Source organism: Rhinoraja longicauda, chromosome 25, assembly GCF_053455715.1.
Source record: "Rhinoraja longicauda isolate Sanriku21f chromosome 25, sRhiLon1.1, whole genome shotgun sequence".
NCBI classification, from domain to species: domain Eukaryota; kingdom Metazoa; phylum Chordata; class Chondrichthyes; order Rajiformes; family Arhynchobatidae; genus Rhinoraja; species Rhinoraja longicauda.
This window is the reverse complement of record NC_135977.1, coordinates 5,621,577-5,649,059: the sequence shown is the minus strand read 5'-3', so window position 1 is coordinate 5,649,059 and position 27,483 is coordinate 5,621,577. Positions and strand designations below refer to the sequence as shown.

At 47.0% G+C, this 27,483-nt stretch overlaps 1 protein-coding gene across 5 annotated transcripts in view; it reads left to right on the top strand.

The window, feature by feature from the left end:
• The window catches only part of acacb (acetyl-CoA carboxylase beta), a 121,259-nt gene that overhangs the window by 61,261 nt on the left and 32,515 nt on the right, over positions 1–27,483 (top strand). For 4 of the 5 annotated variants that reach the window (XR_013548904.1, XR_013548903.1, XM_078421736.1 and 1 more), the window contains exons 23-36: positions 1,267–1,391; positions 1,965–2,078; positions 4,243–4,356; positions 6,305–6,394; positions 7,614–7,732; positions 9,785–9,808; positions 12,812–12,949; positions 15,925–16,024; positions 17,560–17,667; positions 18,705–18,761; positions 18,892–18,933; positions 21,669–21,884; positions 23,559–23,714; positions 27,046–27,249. Coding sequence is in view for 2 of the 5 variants with exons in the window: in XM_078421736.1 (XP_078277862.1) it covers positions 1,267–1,391; positions 1,965–2,078; positions 4,243–4,356; positions 6,305–6,394; positions 7,614–7,732; positions 9,785–9,808; positions 12,812–12,949; positions 15,925–16,024; positions 17,560–17,667; positions 18,705–18,761; positions 18,892–18,933; positions 21,669–21,884; positions 23,559–23,714; positions 27,046–27,249 (1,607 nt within the window). In the remaining 3 variants the exon portion in view is untranslated. Of the gene's footprint in view, positions 1–1,266; positions 1,392–1,959; positions 2,079–4,242; positions 4,357–6,304; positions 6,395–7,613; positions 7,733–9,784; positions 9,809–12,811; positions 12,950–15,924; positions 16,025–17,559; positions 17,668–18,704; positions 18,762–18,891; positions 18,934–21,668; positions 21,885–23,558; positions 23,715–27,045; positions 27,250–27,483 lie in introns of those variants that run through there. The other variant, XR_013548905.1, reaches the window with a different exon arrangement.

Sequence of the window (27,483 nt, the reverse complement as noted above, 5' to 3'; positions counted from 1 at the left end):
TTAGACGCACTGTAATAAATGCCGACAACAGAAGAAAAAAGCTCAACGAAAGTGCCGATTTTGGGCACCATGTCTGAGGAAGGGTGTGCTGGTTCTGGAGAGGGTCCAGAGGAGGTTTACAAGAATTATCCCAGGAATGAGTGGGTTTAACATATGATGAGCGTTTGACAGCACTGGGCCTGTACTCGCTGGAGTTTAGAAGAATGAGGGAGAGCTCATTCAAACATAAAAACATAAAAACATTAAAAAACCATAAACATAAACATAAAAACTTTTTTTTTTTCGATAAAAAGCATACAAAATAGTTGCAGGAGGAGGCCATTCGGCCCTTCGAGCCAGCGCCGCCATTCAATATGATCATGGCTGATCATCCAAAATCAGTACCCCGTTCCTGCTTTCTCCCCATTATCCCTTGATTCCTTTAACCCTAAGAGCTAAATCTAACTCTCTCTTGAAAACCTCCAGTGAATTGGCCTCCACTGCATTCTGTGGCAGAGAATTCCACAGAATTTAACTTTGTGTTAATTGGAAAATTGGGCACCATTTGCCTTCCTCAAAATGGCTTAAACTCAATTCTGTCCAGAATAAATGCTCAGTGAATTCACTGTGTTGAATGCTTCCAGCATTCTCTCATGACATCATATATTATGAAAAACTATACTGTGTCTATTTATTCACAATAAGATTTAGTGCGATTTGGGTCCATTCTTTTTCAATTGCCCTCTCCAATAATGATTGTTTGATACACTATTGTCACGTGTGCTTGGTGCAGTGAAATTCTTTTGTTTTGCACACGCTACCCAAGTATGCAAAGAGTCGCTACGTAAAGGGCACCGACAAAGTTGTAAAAGTATTCAATGTAGTTCCTCTTCCCGTTCTCCCCGTGACCTGTGTGGGTTTTCTCCGAGATCTTCGGTTTCCTCCCACACTCCAAAGACGTACAGGTGTGAATGTAGGTTAATTGGCTGGGCAAATGTAAAAATTATCCCTAGTGTGTGTAGGATAGTGTTAGTGTGCAGGGATCGCTGGGCGGCGTGGACCCGGTGGGCCGAAGGGCCTGTTTCCGCGCTGTATCTCTAAATCTAAATCTAAAAGAAAAAATCTAAACGGCAGCAGTCAGGATCGAACCTGGCGCTGTGAGGCGGCAGCCCTATCCGCTGCGCCACCGTGCCTGCCCCTCGAGGAAGTGTTGTTGTTCTCAAATCAAGTCATGTGGTTTCCTTTTGCCAGAGAGTAATCACCAGTTTGCAAATACTCCTGTTCCAGCTCATTATGACAAATGTGTGATCAACCTGCGGGAACAGTTCAAACCCAACATGACACCGGTGCTTGACTGCATCTTCTCACATGCGCAGGTGGCCAAGAAAAACGTTCTGGTCATCATGTTAATTGTGAGTACTCGACAGTGACAGTGACAAACCTGCTGGGCCTTTTATCCACAGCCTTGCCTCTGCAGGCCGACTCCCTGATCAAGGGATGTTTTAGTTTGGTTTAGGAACAAAGAAACTGCTGGTGCTGGTTTCAATCGAACGCCGGAGTAACTCAGCAGATAAGGCAGCATCTCGGGAGAGAAGGAATGGGTGACGTTTCGGGTCGAGACCCTTCTTCAGACTGATGTCAGGGGAGGGGGGAACATTAGTGGAGCGGGAGCACATGGCCGCTGGCTGGGTGAGGTCACGTGGGGCGCGGGGCGATGACGTCACCTTGTCCCGTATTTGGGAGTGAGGGAGTTGGCAACCCTTCACCAAGGCTACAAGCAGAACAAGAAGTACCCTGTCGGATTTCACAAATAACGCCAAACTGCTCAGAGATGGTTCTCATTGGGTTGTAATTAGAGGAAAAGTAAATGGTTTCAATTGCAGGCTGGCGGGAAGGAAGCAAAAAGCATCGTGGTTCCAGGCATCGCTATTTTCCTTCAGCGGCCCATTGTACATGATCTGTTTTATTTCGCTTGATGAGTTTAGGACCAGCTCTGTTCACGAGACCCCACACTGACCGACGAGCTGATGGTGATTTTGAATGAACTGACGCAACTCAGCAGAATGGAGAACTCCAAGGTGGCTCTGCGATCCAGGCAGGTGAGATCGTCGGCAGGTGCGTTAATGTCATGTGCATTAAGTCGTGGTCGCACAGGCCCAAGTAACGGGCCCAGCTTGCCCACACCGGCCAACATGTCCCATCTGCATTAGTCCCACTGTCATTGCAATAGCCGGTCCCAGCATCCTCTCTATTATCAACAGTTCTCTGGCCACTGGCACTGTTCCTACCAGTTTCAAGCACGCGGTGGTCCAGCCCCTACTGAAAAAACCTAACCTAGACCCCACCTTGCCTAGCAACTACAGACCCATTTCCAAACTGCCATTCCTGTCAAAAGTCCTTGAAAAGGCAATTCTAAACCAGTTAGTGCCCTACCTGCACCAAAACACCATCTTGGAAAGTTTCCAGTCAGGTTTCAGAGCCCACCACAGCACAGAGTCTGCCTTGTTGAAGGTACACAACGACCTGCTTCTCGCCATCGACACCGGCGACTGTGCAATCCTGCTCCTTCTCGACCTCAGCGCAGCGTTCGATACAGTGGACCACACCATCCTTATTGACCGTCTCCAGTACACGGTTGGCATTGATGGCACTGCCCTGAGCTGGTTCGCTTCGTACCTCAAAGATAGGAGTTTCGCCATCAACATAGGCAGTTATTCCTCTGCTCCAGCTAGCCTCTCCTGCGGAGTTCCACAAGGCTCCATCCTAGGCCCCATTCTCTTCTCTCTATACATGCTCCCCCTTGGCCAAATCATTCAAAGGCACGGCATTTCTTTCCACTGCTATGCCGATGACACTCAGCTTTACCTCCCCCTGAAACCCAACAACCAGTCAAATTTAAACAGCCTCTTACACTGCCTTGAGGACATAAAATGTTGGACGGCACAGAACTTCCTCCAATTAAATGAGAGCAAGTCTGAGGTCATCCTATTCGGCCCCCCCGACTCCATCAAATTGATAACAGGCAGTCTTGGAAGTCTATCCTGCCTAGTCAAACCGCATGTCAAAAACCTCGGCATTATATTTGACTCTGCATTAAAATTTGATAAGCAAGTCAACGCTGTGGTAAAAGCCAGCTTCTTCCAACTTCGAACCATAGCTAAAATCAAACCTTTCCTCCAATTCGACGACACAGAAAAAATCATTCACGCTTTCATTTCCTCCCGCCCAGACTACTGCAACTCCCTATACACTGGGATCAGCCAATCTTCCCTGTCCCGCCTGCAACTGGTCCAAAACGCCGCAGCGAGACTCCTGACGGGTACCCGTAAAAGGGACCACATCACCCCGATTCTGGCCTCTCTCCACTGGCTCCCTGTACGGTACAGAATCAACTTCAAGCTCCTCCTATTCACGTATAAAGCCCTAAATGGACACTCCCCCCCCTACATCAAAAATCTTCTAACCCCCCTCTCTAACTCCAGGTCCCTCAGGTCGGCCGACTTGGGGCTACTCACTATCCCGCGGTCTAGGCTTAAGCTCAGGGGTGACCGCGCTTTTGCGGTTGCAGCTCCTAGACTGTGGAACAGCATCCCTCTCCCCATCAGAACTGCCCCCTCCATCGACTCCTTTAAGTCCAGGCTCAAAACTTATTTCTACTCCCTAGCGTTTGAGGCTCATTGAGGAGGCGCTGTGAACTGTTTGCGTGCTACTGTATGTTTCATTTTTTTTCCATTGGAACCTAATCAGATGTACAGCACTTTGGTCAACGTGGGTTGTTTTTAAATGTGCTATACAAATAAAATTGACTTGACTTGACTTGACTTGCCTGCATTTGGCCCAGATCCCTCTCAACCTGTCCAGTCCATGTGCCCGTCTAAATGTTTCTTAAATGTTGCGATAGTCCCTGCCTCAACTACCTCCTTCCATACACCCACCACCAATTGTGTAACAAAAAAAAAGTTGCCCCTCAGGTTCCTATTAAATCTTTCCCCCGTCACCTTAAAACTCTGTCCCCAGGTCCTCGATTCCCCTTAATCTGGGCAAGAGACTCTGTGCGTTTACCCGATCTATTCCTCTCACGATTTTGTACACCTCTATAAGATCACCCCTCATCCTCCTGCGCTCCAAGGAGTAGAGTCCTTGCCTGCTCAACCTCTCCCTACAGCTCCCCATGCTTTGCTAAATTGTACTTCTCCACTGACTTTGGCAGGTGGTCGGCACCACTCCTTTCCAAAATAACGATTTTTAAATATATTTTTGTAGGTTCTGATTGCCTCCCACCTGCCCTCCTATGAGCTACGGCATAACCAGGTGGAATCCCTGTTCCTGTCGGCTATTGATATGTACGGCCATCAGTTCTGCCCCGATAATCTAAAGGTACGTCCATAACTACAGCGGGTCAGGCAGCATCTCTGGAGGAAAGGAATAGGTGACGTTTCGGGTCGACACCCTTCTTCAGACTGAGAGTCAGGGGAGGGGGAGGCCAGAGGTATGAAAAGGTACACAGAACAAATCAGAGCCGGCACCGACGGTCAACGAGCCCATGTGGATAGCACGCACGGAACTTCACCGGGCCTCCCCTCAATAGACAATAGGTGCAGGAGGAGGCCATTCGGCCCTTCAAGCCAGTGATCATGGCTGATCATTCTCAATCAGTACCCCGTTCCTGCCTTCTCCCCATACCCCCTGACTCCGCTATCCTTAAGAGCTCTATCTAGCTCTCTCTTGAATGCATTCAGAGAATTGGCCTCCACTGCCTTCTGAGGCAGAGAATCCCACAGATATTCCCTCAACCTCTGATGCTCCAGAGAAATGATCCAACCTCATGAATGAATGAATGAAAGAAAGGAAGGAAGAAAGGAAGAGAGAGAGAGAGAGAGAGAGAGAGAGAGAGAGAGAGAGAGAGAGAGAGAGAGAGAGAGAGAGAGAGAGAGAGAGAGAGAGAGAGAGAGAGAGAGAGAGAGAGAGAGAGAGAGAGAGAGAGAGAGAGACAGAGAGGGGAGAGAGAGGGAGAGACAGAGAGAGAGAAAGAGAAGAGAGAGAAAGATAGACTTTATTGTCACATATGACAAGTCACAGGGATACTCTTTGGTTTGCACACCCAAGGTATGCAAAGCATCGCTACATAAAGGACGCCGACAAAGTTACATAGTATTCAATTTTACACAAACCATTTTTATGTTAACACGTTCCATTTGTGGTCGCCCTTAGTTTTAGATTTAGATTTAGAGATACAGCGCGGAAACAGGCCCTTCGGCCCACCGGGTCCGCGCCGCCCAGCGATCGCCGCACACTAACACTATCCTACACACACTAGGGACAATTTTTTTTTCAAACATTTGCCCAGCCAATTAACCTACAAACCTGCACGTCTTTGGAGTGTGGGAGGAAACCGAAGATCTCGGAGAAAACCCACGCAGGTCACGGGGAGAACGTGCAAACTCCGTACAGACGGCGCCCGTAGTCAGGATCGAACCTGAGTCTCCGGCGCTGCATTCGCTGCAAGGCAGCAACTCTACCGCTGCGCCACCGTGCCGCCCTGATCTCGGCGGTTCCCCAATCCCGGGCCCTTCTTTGTTCTCCAGCTCGGACCGCCGAGGAGGAGGTTTCGGGACAGACCCTTCCTCAGACCTGAACTTGGTCACCTCTTCCTTCTCTCCAGAGATGCTGCCCGTCCCGTTGAGTTACTCCAGCATTTTGTGTCTATCCTCGGTGTAAACCAGCATCTGCTGTTCCTTCCTACACCTATCCATAACAATAGCTTTGTGGTTCATTTGTAGCCTACATAATTACCTGCTTTTTCTGCCTCATTTTTATTTCCAGGCAACTGGAATATCTTCGCAAAACTGCATAGATGGAATTCGCATGCTTTCGAAGATAACAATATTTGCTTGTCCATATTACAATTGCTGTGATGTAATTAAGGGATGTCTTGTTGATTTATTTTAAGGTATAATATTCGAAAGTGATCGGAGCAGAAGTAGGCCATTCGGCCCATTAAATCTACTCCGCCACTCAATCATGGCTGATCTATCTCTCCCTCCTAACCCCATTCTCCTGCCTTCTCCCCATAACCCCTGACACCCATACTAATCAAGAATCTGTCTATCTCTGCCTTTAAAATATCCATTGCCTTGGCCTCCACAGCCTTCTGTAGCAATGAATTCCACAGATTCACCACCCTCTGGCTAAAGAAATTCCTCCTCATCTCCTCTGCCTTAAAGATATTAATTGACTCGACGTATTCGCCTGAGCCCGTGAAGTACAGTTCAATATTGCGCCAGGGATTGGTGGACTGGGGACTGATTTGAATGTTTGTGTTTAGAAGTTGATCCTCTCCGAGACCTCCATCTTTGACGTCCTCCCCAGTTTCTTCTATCACGCCAACCAGGTGGTTCGCACGGCTGCTCTAGAGGTAACTTTACCAGTTACTGAACAAATCTTGTCGCTCAAATGTGACGTTGACTCAATTATTTTAATTGTTTTTAACCACCGAGATTTAAATGTAAGATTTTCTTCTGTAGACGTTGATAGGATAGTTCAGCGTACCGAGGTACGGTGAAAAGCTGTTGTTGCGCGCTAACCAGTCAGCGGAAAGACAATACAAAACAAAACAAAACAACCGAGCCATCCACAGTGTACAGATACATGATCAAGGGTATAATGTGAATACCCCTTAGTGTAAGGTGAAGTCTGATCAAAGATAGTCCAAGGGTCTGGAAGGAGGTAGATAGTAGTTCAGGACCGCTCTCTAGTTGTTGGTAGGCCGGTTCAGTTGCCTGATAACAGCTGGGAAGAAACTGTCCCTGAATCTGGAGGTGTGCGTTTTCACACTTCTGTACCTCTTGCCTGATAGAAACATAGATAGAAACATAGAAAATAGGTGCAGGAGTAGGCCATTCGGCCCTTCGAGCCTGCACCGCCATTCAATATGATCATGGCTGATCATCCAACTCGGTATCCCGTACCTGCCTTCTCTCCACACCCCCTGATCCCTTCAGCCACAAGGGCCACATCTAACTCCCTCTTAAATATAGCCAATTAACTGGCCTCAACTACCTTCTGTGGCAGAGAATTCCACAGATTCACAACTCTCTGTGTGAAGAAATGTTTTCTCATCTCGGTCCTAAAAGACTTCCCTCTTATCCTTAAGATGTGACCCCTGGTTCTGGACTTCCCCAACATCGGGAACAATCTTCCCGCATCTAGCCTCTCCAACCCCTCAAGAATTTTATATGTTTCAATAAGATCCCCCCTCAGTCTTCTAAATTCCAGCGAGTATAAGCCTAGTCTATCCAGTCTTTCTTCATATGAAAGTCCTGCCATCCCAGGGATCAATCTGGTGAACCTTCTCTGTACTCCCTCTAAGGAATGGGAGAGGGGAGAAGAGGGAGTGACCGGAATGAGACTGGTCCATGATGATGCTGCTGGCCTTGCCGAGGCAGCATGAGGTGTAGATGGAGTCGGTGGAAGGGAGGCTGGTTTGTGTGATGGTCTGGGCTGTGCCCACAGTTCTCTGCAATTTCTAGTCCCGCCTGCCCGCGTTCAGCATCGCCTCATAGAGTCAAAATCTTGCTTTGATGTGGAGACTTCAGTTTACCAGCTGACGGAATGACTCTCCGCTCTTCTTTAAGGTATACGTACGCAGATCATACATCGCCTACGAGCTCAACAGTTTCCAGCATCATCAGCTGCACAATGGCATCCGTGTGGTCGACTTCCAGTTTCTACTTCCTTCCTCTCATCCAAACAGGTATTATCAGGTTTAAATTGGACTCCCCTGTGATATAGCAGTGCGTTCCCTGTTCCTCACCGGACACTGAAGCTTCACTTGAGCCAAGCATGTTTTCCCTGGTTTGCACTCAGTTCCCATGTACGCAGAGTATTCCTCCTGTTCAAGAACATTACCGCACTATTGTGTGGGGCGGCACGGTGGCGCAGCGGGTAGAGCTGCTGCCTCACAGCGCCAGGGACCCGGGTTCCATCCTGACTACGGGTGCCGTCTGTACGGAGTTTGTACGTTCTCCCCGTGACCTTAAGGATAGCGGAGTCAGGGGGTATGGGGAGAAGGCAGGAACGGGGTACTGATTGAGAATGATCAGCCATGATCACATTGAATGGCGGTGCTGGTTCGAAGGGCCGAATGCCCTCCTCCTGCACCTATTGTCTATTGACCTGCGTGTGTTTTCTCTGGGAGCTCCGGTTTCCTCCCACACTCCAAAGACGTGCAGGTTTGTAGGTTAATTGGCTTCGGTAAGATAGTAAATTGTCCCTTGTGTGCGTAGGATAGTGTCGGTGGGCCGAAGAGACTGTTTCCGCGCTGTATCTCTAAACTAAACCATTATTTTATGCTGCACTTTTTCATTTGTTGAGATGTTTAGTTTTGAGATACAGCGTGGAAACAGGCCCTTCCCCCCCACCCACCCAAGTCCGTGTCGACCAGAGATCGCCCCGTTACACTAGCACACACTACAAACTAGGGACAATTTACAATTTTTACCGAAGCCAATTAACCTATAAACCTGCACGACTTTGGAGTGTGGGAGGAAACCGGAGCATCCGGAGAAAACCCACGCGGTCACGGGGAGAACGTGCAAGCTCCGTACAGACAGCACCCATAGTCAGGATTGAACGTGGGTCTCTGGCGCTGTTAAGCACCAACTCCACCGGTGCTCCACCTATGTTTTGTCTTCATAATCCTTTGTCTTTTTTCCCTACTCCCCTGACACACAGTTTCACTCATCCAGCCTCATATTCATATCAACTTCCCCTTTTTTCCATTAGACTTTTCCTCATGTGGGCAAACTGGATTAGTGTAGATGGGCAAAAAGTGCCGGCGTGGACCAGGTGGGCCGAATGGCCCGTTGTTGTGCTGTATGGCTCTACTCTAACTCTATGGGTGGACCGATTACAACATACGCCTTCATTAACTTTTTTTTTATAGTTACAGTTTAGTTTATTGTCACGTGAACCGGGGTACAGTGAAAAACCTTTGTCACGTGCTAACCAGTTAGCAGAAAGACAGTACATGATTACAATCGAGCCATTTACAGTGTGCAGATACGTGACAAGGGGATAATGTTAAGTGCAAGGTAAAGCCAGCAGGGTCCGATCAAGGATAGCCCGAGGGTCACCAATGAGGTCGACAGTCGTTCAGGACCACACTCTGGTTGTGGTAGGATGGTTCAGTTACCTGCTGACAGCTGGGAAGAAACTGTCTGTACCTGATTCTGTACCTCTTGCCTGATGGGAAACGGGAGAAGAGGGAGTGGCTAGAGTGCGACTGGTCCTTGATTATGCTGCTGGCCTTGCCGAGGCAGCGTGAGGCTTAAATTGAGTCTTGGAAGTCCTGCTGCACACAATTTGTGCAGCAGGAAACACGAGACAAGAAGTGACTGCCCTCGTGTTGATGTACAGGTTGACTATAACACTTCTTTGCTTCTCATTTATCTGACTAGTTGCCTCAGCAAGACCAATGAGTGAATTAACCTTCTAGGCCACGGTAACTTAGGTCACCACTGCACAATGCACATAACATCTGGATTTCTGCAAAGAAGTTTTGGAGAAAAAAAATTCCGACCAATTTTACACAAAAGACACAAAATGCTGGAGTAACTCAGTGGGTCAGACAGCATCTCTGGACAAAGGGAATAGGTGATGTCTCGGGTCGAGACCCTTCGTCAGACCACACCTCTATTTATTTAGGATGCTGTACAGTCTATTCATTGTGCATTATTTGGTGAAGTGATTGTAAATGCCTTTTCCACATTGCTCACTTTTTTGTGTGTTAAATATTTAATTTCAGAGGAAGCAATCCCATGATTTTCAGGTATATTATCTATTTATTGCATGAACCGAAAGATCAAGGGAAAATAATATTGTCTTGGCAATGGTGTACAACTAACCCAATTGGTGGTAAAATGAGGGGAGTGCAGAAACTGAGGTTCGAAATCCTAACCTGGGTTGAGCATGCCAGTTTGGATCGTGATTGTTACCGTCGGAAAGCAAGTTAAATTGTTGGATTCAGATAGATCACATCTGGACCATACTGTAATGCAATAACCAGGATCTGCAGATTCTGGATTATACCAAAGACAGACACAAAATGCCAGAGTAACTCAGCGGGTCAGGCAACATCTCTGGAGGAAATGGACAGGTGACATTTTGGGTCGGGATCTTTCTTCAGACTCCTGGACCGAAACACCATCTATCCATTTCCTCCAGAGATAGACGTAAAATGTGCTGGAGTAACTCAGCTGAACAGGCAGCATCTCTGGAGAGAAGATGACGATTCGGGTCGAGACCCTTCTTCAGAGATGCTGCCTGAACCGCTGAGTCAGCATTTTGTGTCTATCTCTGGATCATACTAATTGGATGGATTACTTTTTTTTAACAAATACGAAATAACTGATGATAAAAATGAGTGATTGAATTACTATTGTCTGAGTTGACAAAGAAAAGTAAACTATGTCCAAGACCAACACAGTTAACAAGCACAGTGACAATACTTTAAGGATCATGAAGTATCAGCACTTTAATTTTGTAGAATTGGAATGTTCCCTCTAAAGAATTGAAGAGGGAAGAGATAATATTTTGCATTCAATGATATGATGTTTCTAAAAGCCAGTAAAGGACAAACTTTAAGTATTTGGGACCGAGATGCATGGGAAAGAACCTAACGGACTTGCATGCTAAGCTAATTCACTGAGCGCAAAATCCTTTGTAATACCAACGTGTTTGAACTGATGCTATCTTTTGTTACTGTTTAATCATGGGACTGTCTGATATTTTATCCACTTCAGAGCACCTTATGCTTACTATTTTTCCCCAATAAGGATTATTAATTACTTTCACTTTTTCTGTCAGGGATTCAGTGGAAGTTCAGTGGAATTTGATGGAATTCAGTGACCGCGGTCTAACACACAAAAGCGTTTGAATTGATTTATTGTTACGCTGTCCTACGCTGCTTTGTATGGAAGTAGGAAGTAGCTATTGTCTAGGAAGGAACTGCAGATGCTGGGTTTAAACCGAAGACAGACACAGAAAGCTGGGGTTACTCAGCGGGTCAGACAGCATCCCTGGAGGGAAGGAGTAGGTGACGTTTTGAGTCGATGAGTAGCTATTGTCTGTGTACTGGTGCAATGGCATGCAGCAGGGTAGAGAACTGGGATTCATTACATTTAAAAAAATCATCAGTATAATTCAGTTCATAAGATGTGTAGGAAAATAACTGCAGATGCTGGTACAAATCGAAGGTATCGCAAGATGCTGGATTAACTCAGCGGGTCAGGCAGCATCTCTGGAGAAGGTATCACAAAATGCTGGAGTAACTCAGCGGGTCGAAGGTATCACAAAATGCTGGAGTAACTCAGCGGGTCAGGCAGCATCTCTGGAGAAGGTATCACAAAATGCTGGAGTAACTCAGCGGGTCGAAGGTATCACAAAATGCTGGAGTGAATTGTCTGAAGAAGGGTCTCGACCCGAAACGTCATCCATTCCTTCTCTCCAGAGATGCTGCCTGACCCGCTGAGTTACTCCAGCATTTTGTGATACCTCAGTTCATAAGATCATTAGTGATAGGAGCAGAATTAAGCCATTCGGCCTATCACATCTCTCTATCTCTGCCTTAAATATATCCCACTGACTTGGCCTCCACAGCCTTCTGTGGAAAATAATTCCACAGATTCACCACCCTCTGACTAAAGAAATTCCTCCTCATCTCATTCCTAAAAGAACGTCCTTTAATTCTGAGGCTGTGACCTCTGGTCCTCCGTGGAAATATCCCCTCCACATCCACTCTATTTACAATATACATTAATGACTTGGATGAAGGGATTAAAAGTATCATTAGCAAATTTGCAGATGACACAAAGCTGGGGGGCAGTGTGAACTGTGAGGAAGATGCTATGAGGATGCAGTGGGGCTTGGACAGGTTGTGTGAGTGGGCAGATGCATGGCAGATGCAGTTTAATGTGGATAAATGTGAGGTTATCCACTTTGGTGGTAAGAACAGGAAGGCAGATTATTATCTGAATGGTGTCAAGTTAGGAAAAGGGGACGTACGAGATCTGGGTGGCCTTGTTCATCAGTCACTAAAAGTAAGCATGCAGGTACAGCAGGCAGTGAAGAAAGCTAATGGCATGTTGGCCTTCATGACAAGAGGATTAGAGTATAGAAGCAAAGAGGTCTTTCTGCAGTTGTACAGGGCCATAATGAGACCGCACCTGCAGTACATGTGCACTTTTAGTCTCCAAATGTGAGGAAGGATATTCTTGCTATTGAGGGAGTGCAGCGTAGGTTTACTAAGTTAATTCTTGGAATGGCGGGACTGTCATATGTTGAAACACTGGAGCGACTGGACTTGTATACACTGCAATTTAGAAGGATGAGAGGGGATCTTATTGAAGCATATAAGATTATTAAGGGATTGGACACGCTAGAGGCAGGAAACATGTTCCCAATGTTGGGGGAGTCCAGAACCAGGGGCCACAGATTAAGAATAAGGGGTAGGTCAATTAGAACGGAGATGAGGAAAAACTTTTTTCACTCAGAGAGTTGTGAAGCTGTGGAATTCTCTGCCTTAGAAGGCAGTGGAAGCCAATTCTCTGGATGCTTTCAAGAGAGAGTTAGACAGAGCTCTTAAGGATAGCGGAGTCAGGGGGTATGGGGAGAAGGCAGGAACGGGGTACTGATTGAATGGCGCTGCTGGCTCGACCTTCTCCAGTACCAGCACACCCTTCCTCAGATATGGTGCTCAAAATTGTCACTTTAGCTTTTTTTTTGTCGGCATTTATTTCTGTGCATCTAACTGTCTCCTTTTCCTTATTTATAGGATGTGTGTACCAACCAGCCCGGTACATTATGAACTTAATCGGCAGAGTAATGATCTATTCACGATTAGCACACAAACACCCCTCTGTCAGCGAATGGGAGTTATGGTTGCATTTGAAATATTTGATGATTTTGTTAAGTGAGTACTACCTCTACAAGGATTATCCGTGAGTAATTTAGTTTGTGGTCAATTTCTTTTGAAATAGATCATAAGTGATAGGAGCAGAACTAGGCCATTCGGCCCATCATGTCCGCTCCACCATTCAATCATGGCTGGTCAATCTCTCCCTCTCAACTCCATCTTCTTGCCTTCTTCCCATAACCCCTGACACCCGTACTAATCAAGAATCTATCTATCTCCGCCTTAAAATTATCCATTGATTTGGCCTCCACAGCCTTCTGTGGCAGTGGATTCAACAGATTCACCGCTCTCTGACTAAAGAAATTCCTCCTCATCCTCCTAAAGGAATGGCCTTTAATTCTGAGGCTGTGAACTCTGGTCCTAGACTCCCCCACTGGTGGAAACATCCTCTCCACATCCACATCCTGCGGTCTAGGCTTAAGCTCAGGGGTGACCGCGCTTTTGCGGTTGCAGCTCCTAGACTGTGGAACAGCATCCCTCTCCCCATCAGAACTGCCCCCTCCATCGACTCCTTTAAGTCCAGGCTCAAAACCTATTTCTACTCCCTAGCGTTTGAGGCTCATTGAGGAGGCGCTGTGAACTGTTTGCGTGCTACTGTATGTTTCATTTTTTTTCCATTGGAACCTAATCAGATGTACAACACTTTGGTCAACGTGGGTTGTTTTTAAATGTGCTATACAAATAAAATTGACTTGACTTGACTCTATCCAGGCCTAATTAAGATCAACCTAATTTACCTAATTAAGATCAACCTAATGACTTGAGTAGCCTCTTCTACTTTTACTTCGGTAAAGTAAGTATGCTAACTTTGTGTTGAGTTTAGTTTATTGTCACACGTACCGAGGTACAGTGAAAAGCTGGTTGTTGCGTGCTAACTAGTCAGCGGAAAGACAATACAAAACAAAACAGTGATTACAATCGAGCCTTCCACAGTGTACAGATACATGATAAAGAGTATAATGTGAATAACGTTTAGTGGAAGGTAAAGTCCGATCAAAGATATTCCAAGGGTCACCAATGAGGTAGATAGTAGTTCAGCACTGCTCTCTGGTTGTGGTGGGATGGTTCAGTTGCCTGATAACAGCCGGGAAGAAACTGTCCCTGAATCTGGAGGTGTGCGTTTTACACCTCTATTGCACCTTTTGCCCGATGGGAGAGGGGAGGAGAGGGAGTGGCCCGGGTGAGACTGGTCCTTGATCATGCTGCTGGCCTTGCCGAGGCAGCGTGAGGCGTAAATGGATTCAATGGAAGGGAGGTTGGCTTGCGTGATGGTCTGGGCTGCGTCCACAATTCTCTGCAATTTCTTGCGGTCTTGGAGAAATATAAAAATGCTGGAGGAACTCAGTGGGTCAGGCATTCAAGAGAGAGCTAGATAGAGGTCTTAAGGATAGCGGAGTCAGGGGGTATGGGGAGAAGGCAGGAACGGGGTACTGATTGAGAATGATCAGCCATGATCAGATTGAATGGCGGTGCTGGCTCGAAGGGCCGAGTGGCCTACTCCTGCACCTATTGTCTATTGTCTATTGGATGGAGCTTTTCCCCGAACCATGTCATGATGCATCCTGATAAAATGCTTTCTACGGCGCCACTTTAGACAAAAGACCACAAAAGTGACAAACTTTAAAACTTATCGCAAAAAGATGTTGTCTTTCATCTGCAGTACTTTGTACAGTTTGATCTCAATTTGTAAGTAAGACTATTATTGCATTGGAAATAGTGCAGGAAGGGGCTCATTGGAAACGTCACTGAATGTGTTGGAAGGAACTGCAAATGCTGGTTTACACTGAAGATAGACACAAAATGCTGGAGTAACTCAGCGGGACAAGCAGCACCTCTGGATAGAGATTCCTTCCCCCATTCATTCTATCCAGAGATGCTGCCTGTCCCATTGAGTTACTCCAGCATTTATGTCTATAGAAAGGTTACAGGTGTGCAAGGAGTTGATCTATGTACAACAAATGAATAGATTTGGCCTATACTCATTGGGGTACAGAACAATGAGAGAACATAGAAAGATACATGGAAACATAAATCATTTTAAGAGGTTTCATAGGGAGAATGCTGAGGGGATGTTTCTCCTAGTGGGGGCAATAGATTTAATGTTGAGCAACAAAATATAAAAATGCTGGATGAACTCAGTGGGTCAGGCAGCATCTGCGGAGGGGATGGACGGGCGGCCTCTGTCCATTCCATCGCCGCAGCGAGACTCCTGACGGGTACCCGTAAAAGGGACCACATCACCCCGATTTTGGCCTCTCTCCACTGGCTCCCTGTACGGTACAGAATCAACTTCAAGCTCCTCCTATTCACGTATAAAGCCCTAAATGGACATTCCCCCCCCTACATCAAAAATCTTCTAACCCCCCTCTCTAACTCCAGGTCCCTCAGGTCGGCCGACTTGGGGCTACTCACTATCCCGCGGTCTAGGCTTAAGCTCAGGGGTGACCGCGCTTTTGCGGTTGCAGCTCCTAGACTGTGGAACAGCATCCCTCTCCCCATCAGAACTGCCCCCTCCATCGATTCCTTTAAGTCCAGGCTCAAAACCTATTTCTACTCCCTAGCGTTTGAGGCTCATTGAGGAGGCGCTGTGAACTGTTTGCGTGCTACTGTATGTTTCATTTTTTTCCTTAGTACCTAATCAGATGTACAGCACTTTGGTCAACGTGGGTTGTTTTTAAATGTGCTATACAAATAAAATTGACTTGACTTGACTTGACCTCTTTCCCAGGTTTTTTCTCCCTACTACATTCAATCTGAAGGATGGTCCCGACCTGAAACGCCTCCTGTCCATTCCCTCCACAGATGCTGCCCGACCTGATGAGTTCCTCCAGCACCTTGTGCTTTGCTCAAGTTTCCAGCATCTGCGGTTTCTTGCGTTTTCACAAATTTAATGGTGCTGCATTATACACATTATTTAATGCATTCGGTAATTGACGTGTAAATCATTTGACTCCTGTTTGTACTTTTTAAAGAAACTTTGAAGAAGTGATTGCTTGCTTTGCTGACCCATCTCTGGACAGTCCACTAGTCTCTGAGACAAGATCAACTTTCTTTGACCAGGAAGACAACAAGGTGATCCTTGATTATATCCCAGTTTAACGTTTAGATTAGTGTAGTTTAGAGATACGGCGCGGAAACAGGCCCTTCGGCCCATCGAGTCCCCTCCGACCGGTGTTCCCTGCACACTAACACTCTCCGACATCAGGGACAACTTTTTTCATTTATACCAAGCCAATTAACCTACAAACCAGCACGTCTTTGGAGTGTGGGAGGAAACCAAAGTTCTCGGAGAAAACCCACGCGGTCACGGGGAGAACGTACAAACTCCGTACGGACATCACCCGTAGCCAGGATCGAACCCGGATCTCTGGCGCTGTAAGCGCTGTAAGGCAATGAGTCTACCAGTCCGCCACTATGCGCTAATGAATTTCAAAACTCGAAATTATTGTGCCCTCTTGAAACTTACCTGTGATGACGTTCAAAAATAGCACTTGCTAAATCATTAAACTTCCCAATTTCTGATCAAAAAAATCCTGGAGGATGCGTTTAAAAACAGGGGAAAGAGAGAGGATCAATTGGGAAAGATTAAATGATAATAATATTGGAATCTTAGAGACGTGGAATCAGTAAAGCATGACTTAGCATGAGTATGAAGAAGGGTCCCGACCTGAAACGTCACCCACCCTTTTCTTCCATTATCGCTGCCTGACCCGCTGAGTTACTCGAGCACTTTGTGTCCATCTTAAGCATGACTAAAGGGCCTGTCCCAGTTACGCGATTTTTAAGGCGACTGCCGGCGACTGTCAAAGTCGTAGCAGATCGCCGAAATTTTCCTTTACCCTACGACAATGACCACGACAATACTGAGTCAGGTCGATGCAAGTTACTTTTTTTGTGAAACTAGCACCTGGCTAAGAGATCACACCGTCTTCGGAAACATCGCGAAATTCCCACGCTTACCTGACCGTCAAACGGTCGCCTCCAATCTACCTGTCAAATGTCCTGACGGTAAATAAATCAGTTAAACAAAACAATCTTCTGGTATCTTCAAACGCCTTTTCTTAATTTAATATTACGTGCTTCTAAACGCATCTGCGACAACCTAGCAAACCTGGGGAACAGCGTGCGACAGACAGCGCCCGCAATAAGCTACGATACCTGGCGACAAGCCAGCTGTCGGCGAGAAATTTCTAGCAGGTAAATTTTTCCGCGACACGCCGAGATCCGCTACGATTCATTGAGGACGCCTCACGATCGTGCCCGCGACACCGCGACGAACCTTCGGCGACAGCCTAGTCGCCGGCAGTCGCCTTAAAATCGCCGAAGTGGGACAGGCCTTTAAGAGTTCAGCTCTGGTTTGGCAGGAGCGCCATCGGGCCTATTAAACCAAATAATTCCTTTTGAGCTTAGAAACTATGGGAAATCAAAGTTTAGAGTGCTAGTGACCAAAGCAATATCAATAAACATGTTCTGAAATAGATTCTGAACGAGAAGTGAGAACATCTACCGTATGTAATGTGAATCTTTATGTGACATTATTAATGTATTTTATGGATGTGGCTTAGAAATGCAAATAAAAGACTCTAAAATGCTATTTTTGTGAACAGGATTTAAAGGATGACCCCGTTCATATTCTGAATATCGCCCTCAGAGATGGAGATTGTGAAAAGGATGATGAACTGGTGCAGATTTTCAGTAAATTCTGCCAATCAAAGGTACCTGTGCAAACCTACTTCTTAAACTTAGTCTAAGAAAATAACTGCAGATGCTGGTACAAATCGAAGGTATTTATTCACAAAATGCTGGAGTAACTCAGCAGGTCAGGCAGCATCTCAGGAGAGAAGGAATGGGTGACGTTTCGGGTCGAGACCCTTCTTCAGACTGATGTCAGGCGGGACAAAGGAAGGATATAGGTGGAGACAGGAATATAGAGGGAGATCTGGGAAGGGGGAATGGAAGAGAGGGACAGAGGAACTATCTAAAGTTGGAGAAGTCGATGTTCATACCGCTGGGCTGCAAGCTGCCCAGGCGAAATATGAGGTGCTGTTCCTCCAATTTCCGGTGGGCCTCACTATGACACTGGAGGAGGCAAATGACAGAGAGGTCAGACTGGGAATGGGAGGGGGAGTTGAAGTGCTCGGCCACCGGGAGATCAGTTTGGCCAACGCGGACCGAGCGCAGGTGTTGAGCGAAGCGATCGCCGAGCCTGTGTTTGGTTTCGCCGATGTAAATAAGTTGACATCTGGAGCAGCGGATGCAATAGATGAGGTTGGAGGAGGTGCAGGTGAACCTCTGTCTCACCTGGAAAAACTGTTTGGGTCCTTGGATGGAGTTGAGGGGGGAGGTAAAGGGACAGGTGTTGCATCTCGTGCGGTTGCAGGGGAAAGTGCCCGGGGATGGGGTGGTTTGGGTAGGAAGGGCTTCTTAAACTTGACCTGTTGAACTGAACAAGAAGGGTCTCGACCCAAAACATCCATTCCTTCTCTCCAGAGAAGCTGCCTGTCCCACTGAGTTACTCCAGCATTTTGTGTCTGTCTTTCGGTGTAAACCAGCATCTGCAGTTCCTTCCTACACCCAGGCCATTATCGTTTTCTGCTTCCATCACAAATGTTTTTTAAGGAATGATTTGTTAAAATAATCTTTGCATCCTAAATTCAAAGTTCCTAAAAGCATTAGGCATTTATATATATATATTTTTTTGCTATAAAATCTCTCAAAAACGTTGATATTTTACTTTCCCTTGTGTTCACAGAAATCCCTTTTGTTTACGTATGGAATCAGACGAATCACCTTTCTAGTCGGACAGAAGGTTTGCTTGTCTATGTTTGGCCATTGGTCTTTCTGAAGACTTCTGCGGCAGAAACGCTTTGTGTTTTAAATCTCTACAATGCGGTCACTAAATTTGAGCTTTTCTTTCCCTTTCCCTTTTGCTTTTACAGCGAGAATTTCCCAAGTACTTCACGTTCAGAGCGATTGCTGAGGTAACATGAAACTACCGGTTATTTATGCCAGACCGTGAACAACTGCCTCTTTAAGTTACAGTTACTTGTGTTTGGTGCAAGAGGAAACTTCCAAAATGCCTGTCCGTCCTTTAATTTCTAGCACCTGTTTAGGTTAGTTCTCCTCCACTGTCTGAGTGAGTCCCAGCGCAATTGGAGGAACAGCACCTCATATTTTGCTTGGGCAGCTTACACTCCAGTGGTATGAATATTGACTTCTCTAACGTCAAGTAACCTTTGCTTTCTCTCTCTCTCCACCCCTTCCCCTTCCCAGTTCTCTGACCAGTCTGGCTGTACCCCTGATTAAATTTTATCTCCGTTTGCTTCGTTGTCGCCTTCTCCTAGCTAACAATAATCTATTCTACATTTTCTTTGATCCCATCTCCTTTGATGTCTCGTTTTCACACCTTACCCTTCCTTATCCCCGTGTGTCCCCCTACCCTGACTCTCAGTCTGAAGAAGGGACACGACCTGAAACGTCACCCATTCCTTCTATCCAGAGATGTTGCCCGTCCCGCTGAGTTACTCCAGCTTTGTGTGTCTATCCAGTTTAGATTTAGATTTAGATTTAGATTTAGATTTAGATTTAGATTTAGATTTAGATTTAGAGATACAGCGCAGAAACAGGCCCTTCGGCCCACCGGGTCCGCGCCGCCCAGCGATCCCCACACATTAACACTATCCTACACCCACAAGGGACAATTTTTTACATTTGCCCAGCCAATTAACCTACAAACCTGCACGTCTTTGGAGTGTGGGAGGAAACCGAAGATCTCGGAGAAAACCCACGCAGGTCACGGGGAGAACGTACAAACTCCGTACAGTACAGCACCCGTAGTCGGGATCGAAACTGAGTCTCTGGCGCTGCATTCGCTGTAAGGCGGCAACTCTACCGCTGCGCCACCGTGCCGCCCTCTGAGATACGGTGCGGAAACAGGCTCTTCGGCCCACCGGGTCCGCACCGACCAGCGATCCCAGCACATTAACACTATCCTACACTAGGGACAATCTTTACATTTATACTAAAAAAGTATAAATCTTTACATTTACGCTAAGCCAATTAACAGAACCAGAACATCCAGAGAAACCCCACGCAGGTCACGGGGAGAACGTACAAACTCCATACAGACATGCACCCGTGGCCAGGATCGAACCTGGGCCTCTGGCACTGCAAGCGCTGTAAGGCAGCAACTCTACCGCTGCGCCACCGTGCAGCCCCCTTGGAGAAAGAGGAAAGGTGAAAGTGCATCCTTTGATTCCTGGGACTTGAGTTTGACATTCCATCTGGGACTGTTTCAACTCCATTACAGCAAGCATGGTTTTTGTTCAGGTAACATAAATCTGCCAGTTATTTGACAGGGACCTTCAGAAGCCAAAAAGATGTAAATATGAGAAATAAAAATGAGACTCTGACGTGTTAAGACATTACAAAGACGTTCAACCCACGAGCCTTGAAGCTCTCTAGAAGTTGGTGCGATAGGGTGGTGACAGGTTCAACAGGTGACAGTGAGGAACACCATAGTCTCAAAATCTGGACGGTGGCACAGCGGTATAGTTGCTGCCTTACAGCTAATGCAGCGCCGGAGATTCAGGTTCGATCCTGACTACGGGCGCCGTCTGTACGGAGTTTGTACGTTCTCCCCGTGACCTGCGTGGGTTTTCTCCGAGATCTTCGGTTTCCTCCCACACTCCAAAGACGTTCAGGTATGTAGGTTAATTGACTGGGTAAATGTAAAAATTGTCCCTAGTGTGTGTAGGATAGTGTTAATGTGCGGGGATCGCTGGGCGGCGTGGACCCGGTGGGCCGAAGGGCCTGTTTCCGCGCTGTATCTCTAAATCTAAATCTAAAAAATAAAAGGACGTACCTTTAGAAAGGAGATTGGAGGGATTTCTTTAGGAGGAGGGTGGCGAATCTGTGGAATTCATTGCTACAGGCTGTGGAGGCCAAGTCAATGGCAGAGATTGACAGATTCATGATGACTAAAGGGCCTGTCCCAGTTACGCGATGTTTAAGGCGACTGCCGGTGACTGTCAAAGTCGTAGCAGATCGCCAAAATTTTCTTTTACCCTACGACTATGACCACGACAATGCCGTGTCAGGTCGATACAAGTTACTTTTTTTTGTGAAACCAGCACCTGGCTAAGAGATTACACCGTCTTCGGAAACATCGCCAAATCCCCATGCTTACCTGACCGTCAAACTGTCGCCTCCAATCTACCCGTCAAATGTCCTGACGGTAAATAAATTGGTTAAACAAAACTATCTTCTGGTATCTTCAAATGCCTTTTTCTTAATTTAATATTACGTGCTTCTAAACGCATCTGCGACAACCTAGCAAACCTGGGGACAGCGTGCGACAGACAGCGCCCGCAATAAGCTACGATACCTGGCGACAAGCCAGCTGTCACCGAGAAATTTCTAGCAGGTAAATTTTCCCGCGATGCGCCGAGATTCGCTACGATTCATTGAAGACTCCTCACGATCATGCCCGTGACACCCCGGCCAATGTTCCCAGCCTAGTCGCTGGCAGTCGCCTTAAAATCGCCTAAGTGGGACAGGCCCTTTAGGGTGTCAGAGGTTATGGGGAGAAGGCAGGAGAATGGGGCCCTTAGTTGATAAAACGAAGGGCCTGTTTATAAAACAACAAACTGAAGAGGAGTGGGGCAGTCGTTGTACTTGCGTTTAGAAACCTGTGCCTTGGAATCTCACCCTTCAGTTTGCAGAGGATCGTATATACCGGCACTTGGATCCGGCCCTGGCTTTCCAACTGGAACTCAACCGGATGCAGAACTTTGACCTGGCTGCTATTCCGTGCGGCAACCACAAGATGCACATGTACCTGGGCGCGGCCAGGGTCAAGAAGGGAGCAGAGGTCACCGACTACCGGTTTTTTGTCCGCGCCATCATGCGTCATCCTGACCTCATCACCAAGGTGAGAAATCTTGACTGATGGCGACGTTTTCGATCGCAAGGCAGCATTTCATTCGGCATTGTGTGGGGGAAGGAACTGCAGACGCTGGTTTAAACCGACGACAGACACAAAATGCTGGGGTAACTCAGCGGGGACAGGCAGCATCTCTGGAGAGAAGGAATGGCTGACGTTTCGGGTCGAGACCCTTCTTCATTCGGCATGTTGGGTCTCTGGTGCTGGAAATTGGACCAAACCCAGCCAGAAATGGAGTGGGAAATTCTAATGTAACAAACCCTGAGAAAATATTGAATATTTGATCCATCTAGTTTACTTGCATTCAAAAGACACAGTCTATTGTCAACTGTATGCAAACCTTCTAATCAAATGATCAAAAGTTCTATGTATGAGGTGAATAGGAACATAGAAAATAGGTGCAGGAGTAGGCCATTCGGCCCTTCGAGCCAGCACCGCCATTCAATATGATCATGGCTGATCACCTATGGGGAGAAGGCAGGAACGGGGTACTGATTGAGAATGATCAGCCATGATCACATTGAATGGCGGTGCTGGCTCGAAGGGCCGAATGGCCTCCTCCTGCACCCATTGTCTAAATCAGTACCCCAATGAATGATAGAATGATAGAATGATCCATCTAGTTTACTTGCATCCAGAAGACTATGTAGATTTAGTCTATTGTGACCCTTATGCAAACCTTTTCATCAAATGAGGGAAAGTTCTATGCACAAAAAGAATGATTTACTCATTTCTTTTCTAATTGCCTTTGAAAATTAAACCATTCGTCCATCTGCATGGTTATGAGCCTTGAACGTGACCAGCATTTCCCATCACATGAACCAAGAGTGGCGCGGCGGTAGAGTTGCTGCCTCACAGCGCCAGAGACCAGGGTTCGATCCTGACCACGGGTGTTGTCTGCTCGGAGTTTGTACGTCCTCCCCGTGACAGAGTGGGTTTTCACCGGGTGCTTCGGTTTCCTCCCACACTCCAAAGACATAAAGGTTCATTGGCTTTGGTAAAATTGTAAAATGTCCCTGGTGTGCAGGGGAGTGTTAGAAGTGTATGTGATCGGTGCGGGCTCGATCGGCCTGTCTCCGTTCAGTATTTCTAAAGTCTAAAGGGTCTTTCATCCATATGTAAATAACGGGGAAATGCAGATGCTGGTTTATACCAAAGAAAGACACAAAGTGCTGGAGCAACCCAGCGGGTCAGGCAGAACCCCTGGAGAACATGGATAGGTGACGTTTCGGGTTGGGACCTTTCTTCAGACTGAAGTAAGGTCTTGAAGAAGAGCTCTGAACCGAAGCGTGGCCTATTCATGTTACCCAGGGATGCAGCGTGAGCCACTGAGTTATGCCAGCAACTGATGCCTTCCTTTCATCCTTCTCTTCATGCCTGACCTAGTGACTGTATAATCCCAATGCCACGTAAGAAATCTTCAACGCCTGGAAATTCATCTCCAGATACCACACCAAATGAAATTGGACCAAACCCAGCCAGAAATGGAGTGGGAAATTCGAATGTAACAAACCCTGAGAAAACATTGAATATTTGATCCATCTCGTTTACTTGCATTCAAAAGACTATGTATACACAGTCTATTGTCAACCGTATGCAAACCTTCTAATCAAATGATCAAAAGTTCTATGTATGAGGTGAATCGCACTTTCCTTCTCACAGGAGGCCTCTTTTGAATACGTACAAAATGAGGGGGAGCGCCTGCTTCTGGAAGCCATGGACGAACTAGAGGTGGCTTTTAACAAACAGACCGTGCACACTGACTGCAACCACATCTTCCTCAACTTTGTGCCGACTGTAATAATGGATCCAATGAAGGTTTGAAACCCCCATACGTCTTGTCGGCGATTTTATCTCAACAATAACATTGCTCGGGTTTTTAACATTAAAACCGAAGAAATTGAGTTGAAATTGAGTTTCGCTCAGTTTATTATTGTCACGCGTACCGACCGAGGTACGGTGGAAGGCTTTTCGCTGCACGCTGTATGCACGATAGGAACCTGAGGGGTAACGTTTTCACACAAAGGGGGAAGGATTGCAGAGGGGGCTTTGTCGAGGATGCTGCCTGGACTCATGGGTTTGGGCTACAGGGAGAGGTTGGGGAGGCTAGGACTGTGTTCCCTGGAGCGCAGGAGGCCGACGGGTGATCTTATCGAGTTATCGAGGTGTATAAAACCGTGAGGGGAATGAATAATGGGGAATGCACAGGGTCTTTTTACCCCGGGTAAGGGAATTAAGAACCTTTAGGTTTAAGGTGAGAGAGGCAAGATTTAATAGGACCCTGAAGGGCAATGTTTACACACAGAGGATGGTGGGTATGTAGGATGAACTGCCAGAGAAGGTAGTTCAGGTAGATACCATAACAGCATTTAAAAGTCACTTGGACAAGTAACATAGAAACGTAGAAAATAGGTGCAGGAGTAGGCCATTCGGCCCTTCGAGCCAGCACCACCATTCAATATGATCATGCCTGATCATCCAAAATCATTACCCCGTTCCTGCTTCTCCCCATATCCCTTGATTCCGTTAGCCCTAAGAGCTCTAAGTACACGAATAGGATAGGGTTCGAGGAATATATGGGCCAAACATGGGCAAACGGGACTGCCTTAGGTGGGGCTTCTTGGTCGGCGTGGATAAGTTGGGCCGAAGGGCATGAAATGGTCAGGTATGTATCAACACAAACATAAAAGTTCAGCACGAAGGTTTTTATTCACAAAATGCTGGAGTAACTCATCAGGTCAGGCAGCATCTCAGGAGAGAAGGAATGGGTGACGTTTTGGGTTCAGACCCTTCTTCAGTCTGGTCTGAAAAAGGGTCTCGACCCGAAACTTCACCCATTCCTTCTCTCCTGAGATGCTGCCTGACCTGCTGAGTTACTCCAGCATTTTGTGATACCTTCGATAATAATAGCAATAGTGCTACATGATAGTCCGTTGAGATAGTGAAGTTGTTCTCATGTGAAATATATAATATTTAAATACCTAAATATAGAATATCATATAAAAAAAATATGAAAATAAATTTGCTTGCTGTTTAGGCACCAATTACATTGTTCTCTTTGAAGAACACCATGTCACATCAGATGATAAATGTATGAAGATTCTAATTTTAACCTACTGCATTATGCTGACACTGTAGATAGAGTTTTGCATTTTTTTCTTTCTTGATTATTTGCAGCTTTATGTAAAAGTATTTTGAAACCATCAGAGTCCATTTGTTGATTTTGATTATTGATTTCACCTGACTTCACGTTACCCTTGCTTCACCTCTCTCTCCGTCCCTCCCCCACCCTAGTTCCCTCCCGACTAGTTCACTGCTCTTCTGATTAACTTTACTGACTGTGTGCCCCACCTGTTCCTCCCCTCAGCTAACAATGAACCATTCTATTTATTCACAAAATGCTGGAGTAACTCAGCAGGTCGGGCAGCATCTCGGGAGAGAAGGAATGGGTGACGTTTCGGGTCGAGACCCTTCTTCAGACTAATGTCAGGGGGGCGGGACAAAGGAAGGATATAGGTGGAGACAGGAAGATAGAGGGAGATCTGGGAAGGAGGAGGGGAAGAGAGGGACAGAGGAACTATCTAAAGTTGGAGAAATCGATGTTCATACCACTGGGCTGCAAGCTGCCCAGGCGAAATATGAGGTGCTGTTCCTCCAATTTCCGGTGGGCCTCACTATGGCACTGGAGGAGGCCCATGACAGAAAGGTCAGACTGGGAATGGGAGGGGGAGTTGAAGTGCTTGGCCACCGGGAGATCAGTTTGATTAATGCGGACCGAGCGCAGGTGTTCAGCGAAGCGATCGCCGAGCCTGCACTTGGTTTTGCCGATGTAAATAAGTTGACATATAGAGCAGCGGATGCAATACCCTCTGTAATGAACCATTCTACATTTCCTCCGATCATCGTCTGCTTAGATCTGTAATTTTCACACCTGACCCTTCCGTATCACTGAAACATAGAAACTAAGAGCCGGAGTAGGCCATTCGGCCCTTTGAGCCAGCACCGCCATTCAATATGATCATGGCTGATCATCCAAAATCAGTACCCCATTTCTGCCTTCTCCCCACATCCCTTGATTCCTTTGGCCCTAAAAGCTAAATCTAACTCTCTCTTGAAAACATCCAGTGAATTGACCTCCACTGCCTTCTGTGGCAGAGAATTCCACCGATTCAAAACTCTCTGGGTGAAAAAGTTTTTCCTCATCTCAGTCCTAAATGGCTTACCCCTTATTCTTAACCTGTGACCCCTGGTTCTGGACTCCCCCAACAATGGGAACATTTTTCCTGCATCTACCCTATCCAATCCTTTAAGAATTTTATATGTTTCTACAAGAACTCCCTCTCCCCTAACTCTCAGTCTGAAGAAGGGTCTCGACCCGAAACGTCACCCATTCTTTCCCTCCAGAGATGCTGCCTGACCGGCTGAGTTACTCCAACGTTTTGTGTCCATCAAAGTACATAGTCACTTCTCTTGAGTTCTGGGGGGTGTCCAGGGTTGCCAACTTTCTAACTCCCAAATAAGGGACAAAAGATGACGTCACCGCCTGCCCTCCAGGTGACCTCACCCAGCCAGCGGCCACGTGCTCCCGCTCCACCATTGGCGGCCGCCCGGGCCGGGAGGCGGGTTGCAACCTCCGTTAGGCGAACACACTCGGCCCCATTCCCCGAACACACTTCGTTAGCCGACACTGTCTGGGCCTACAGCAGCCCCCGGGCCTACACTGTCCAGGCCTACAGCGGCCCCGGGGCCTACACTGTCCGGACCTACAGCGGCCCCCGGGCCTGTAGTGTCCGGGCCTACAACAGCTCCCGGGCCTACACTGTCCGGGCCTACAGCAGCCCCCGGGCCTGCAGTGTCCGGGCCTACAACAGCCCTCGGGCCTACACTGTCCGGGCCTACAGCAGCCCCCGGGCCTGCAGTGTCCGAGCCTACAGCGCCCCCCCCCCCGGCCTAATACGGGACAAGGGCGGTCCCATTCGGGACAAACCAATTTTGCCAATATACAGGATGCCATGGCTAATATGGGACAGTTGCCAACCCTAGGGTTGTCACAACAGAGGGAATGTGTTTCCTCCACTTTCCCACCGCTATACATTCTGGGCCTTTTTATTCCATTGTGCTAATATATTTTTTTCAAATTTATTTTTAGATTGAGAAGTCTGTGCATGACATGGTGATGAGGTACGGGAGCAGATTGTGGAAGCTCAGGGTGTTGCAAGCTGAGCTCAAAATCAATATCCGTTTAACTCCGACGGAAAAGGCAATCCCAATCCGTTTGTTCCTCACCAATGAGTCTGGATACTACTTGGACATGAGCCTATACAAGGAGGTGGTGAATGCCCGAACCGGACAGGTACTTGCTTGCTTTCTGACTCCTGGGTCAGGCCTAGAAAACTGGGGTGCCTTCTGAAACTCGAATCCCCATTAGCAATGAAGGGAGAAGTCTCAACTAATGGCCAAGACTGTCAATGGTGCAAATCGAAAACAGAAAGGGCAGTTCGTTGGCGCAGCGGTAGAGTTGCCGCCTTACAGCGTCGGAGGCCTAGGTTCGATCCTAACCACCGGCGCTGTCTGTACAGGAGTTTGC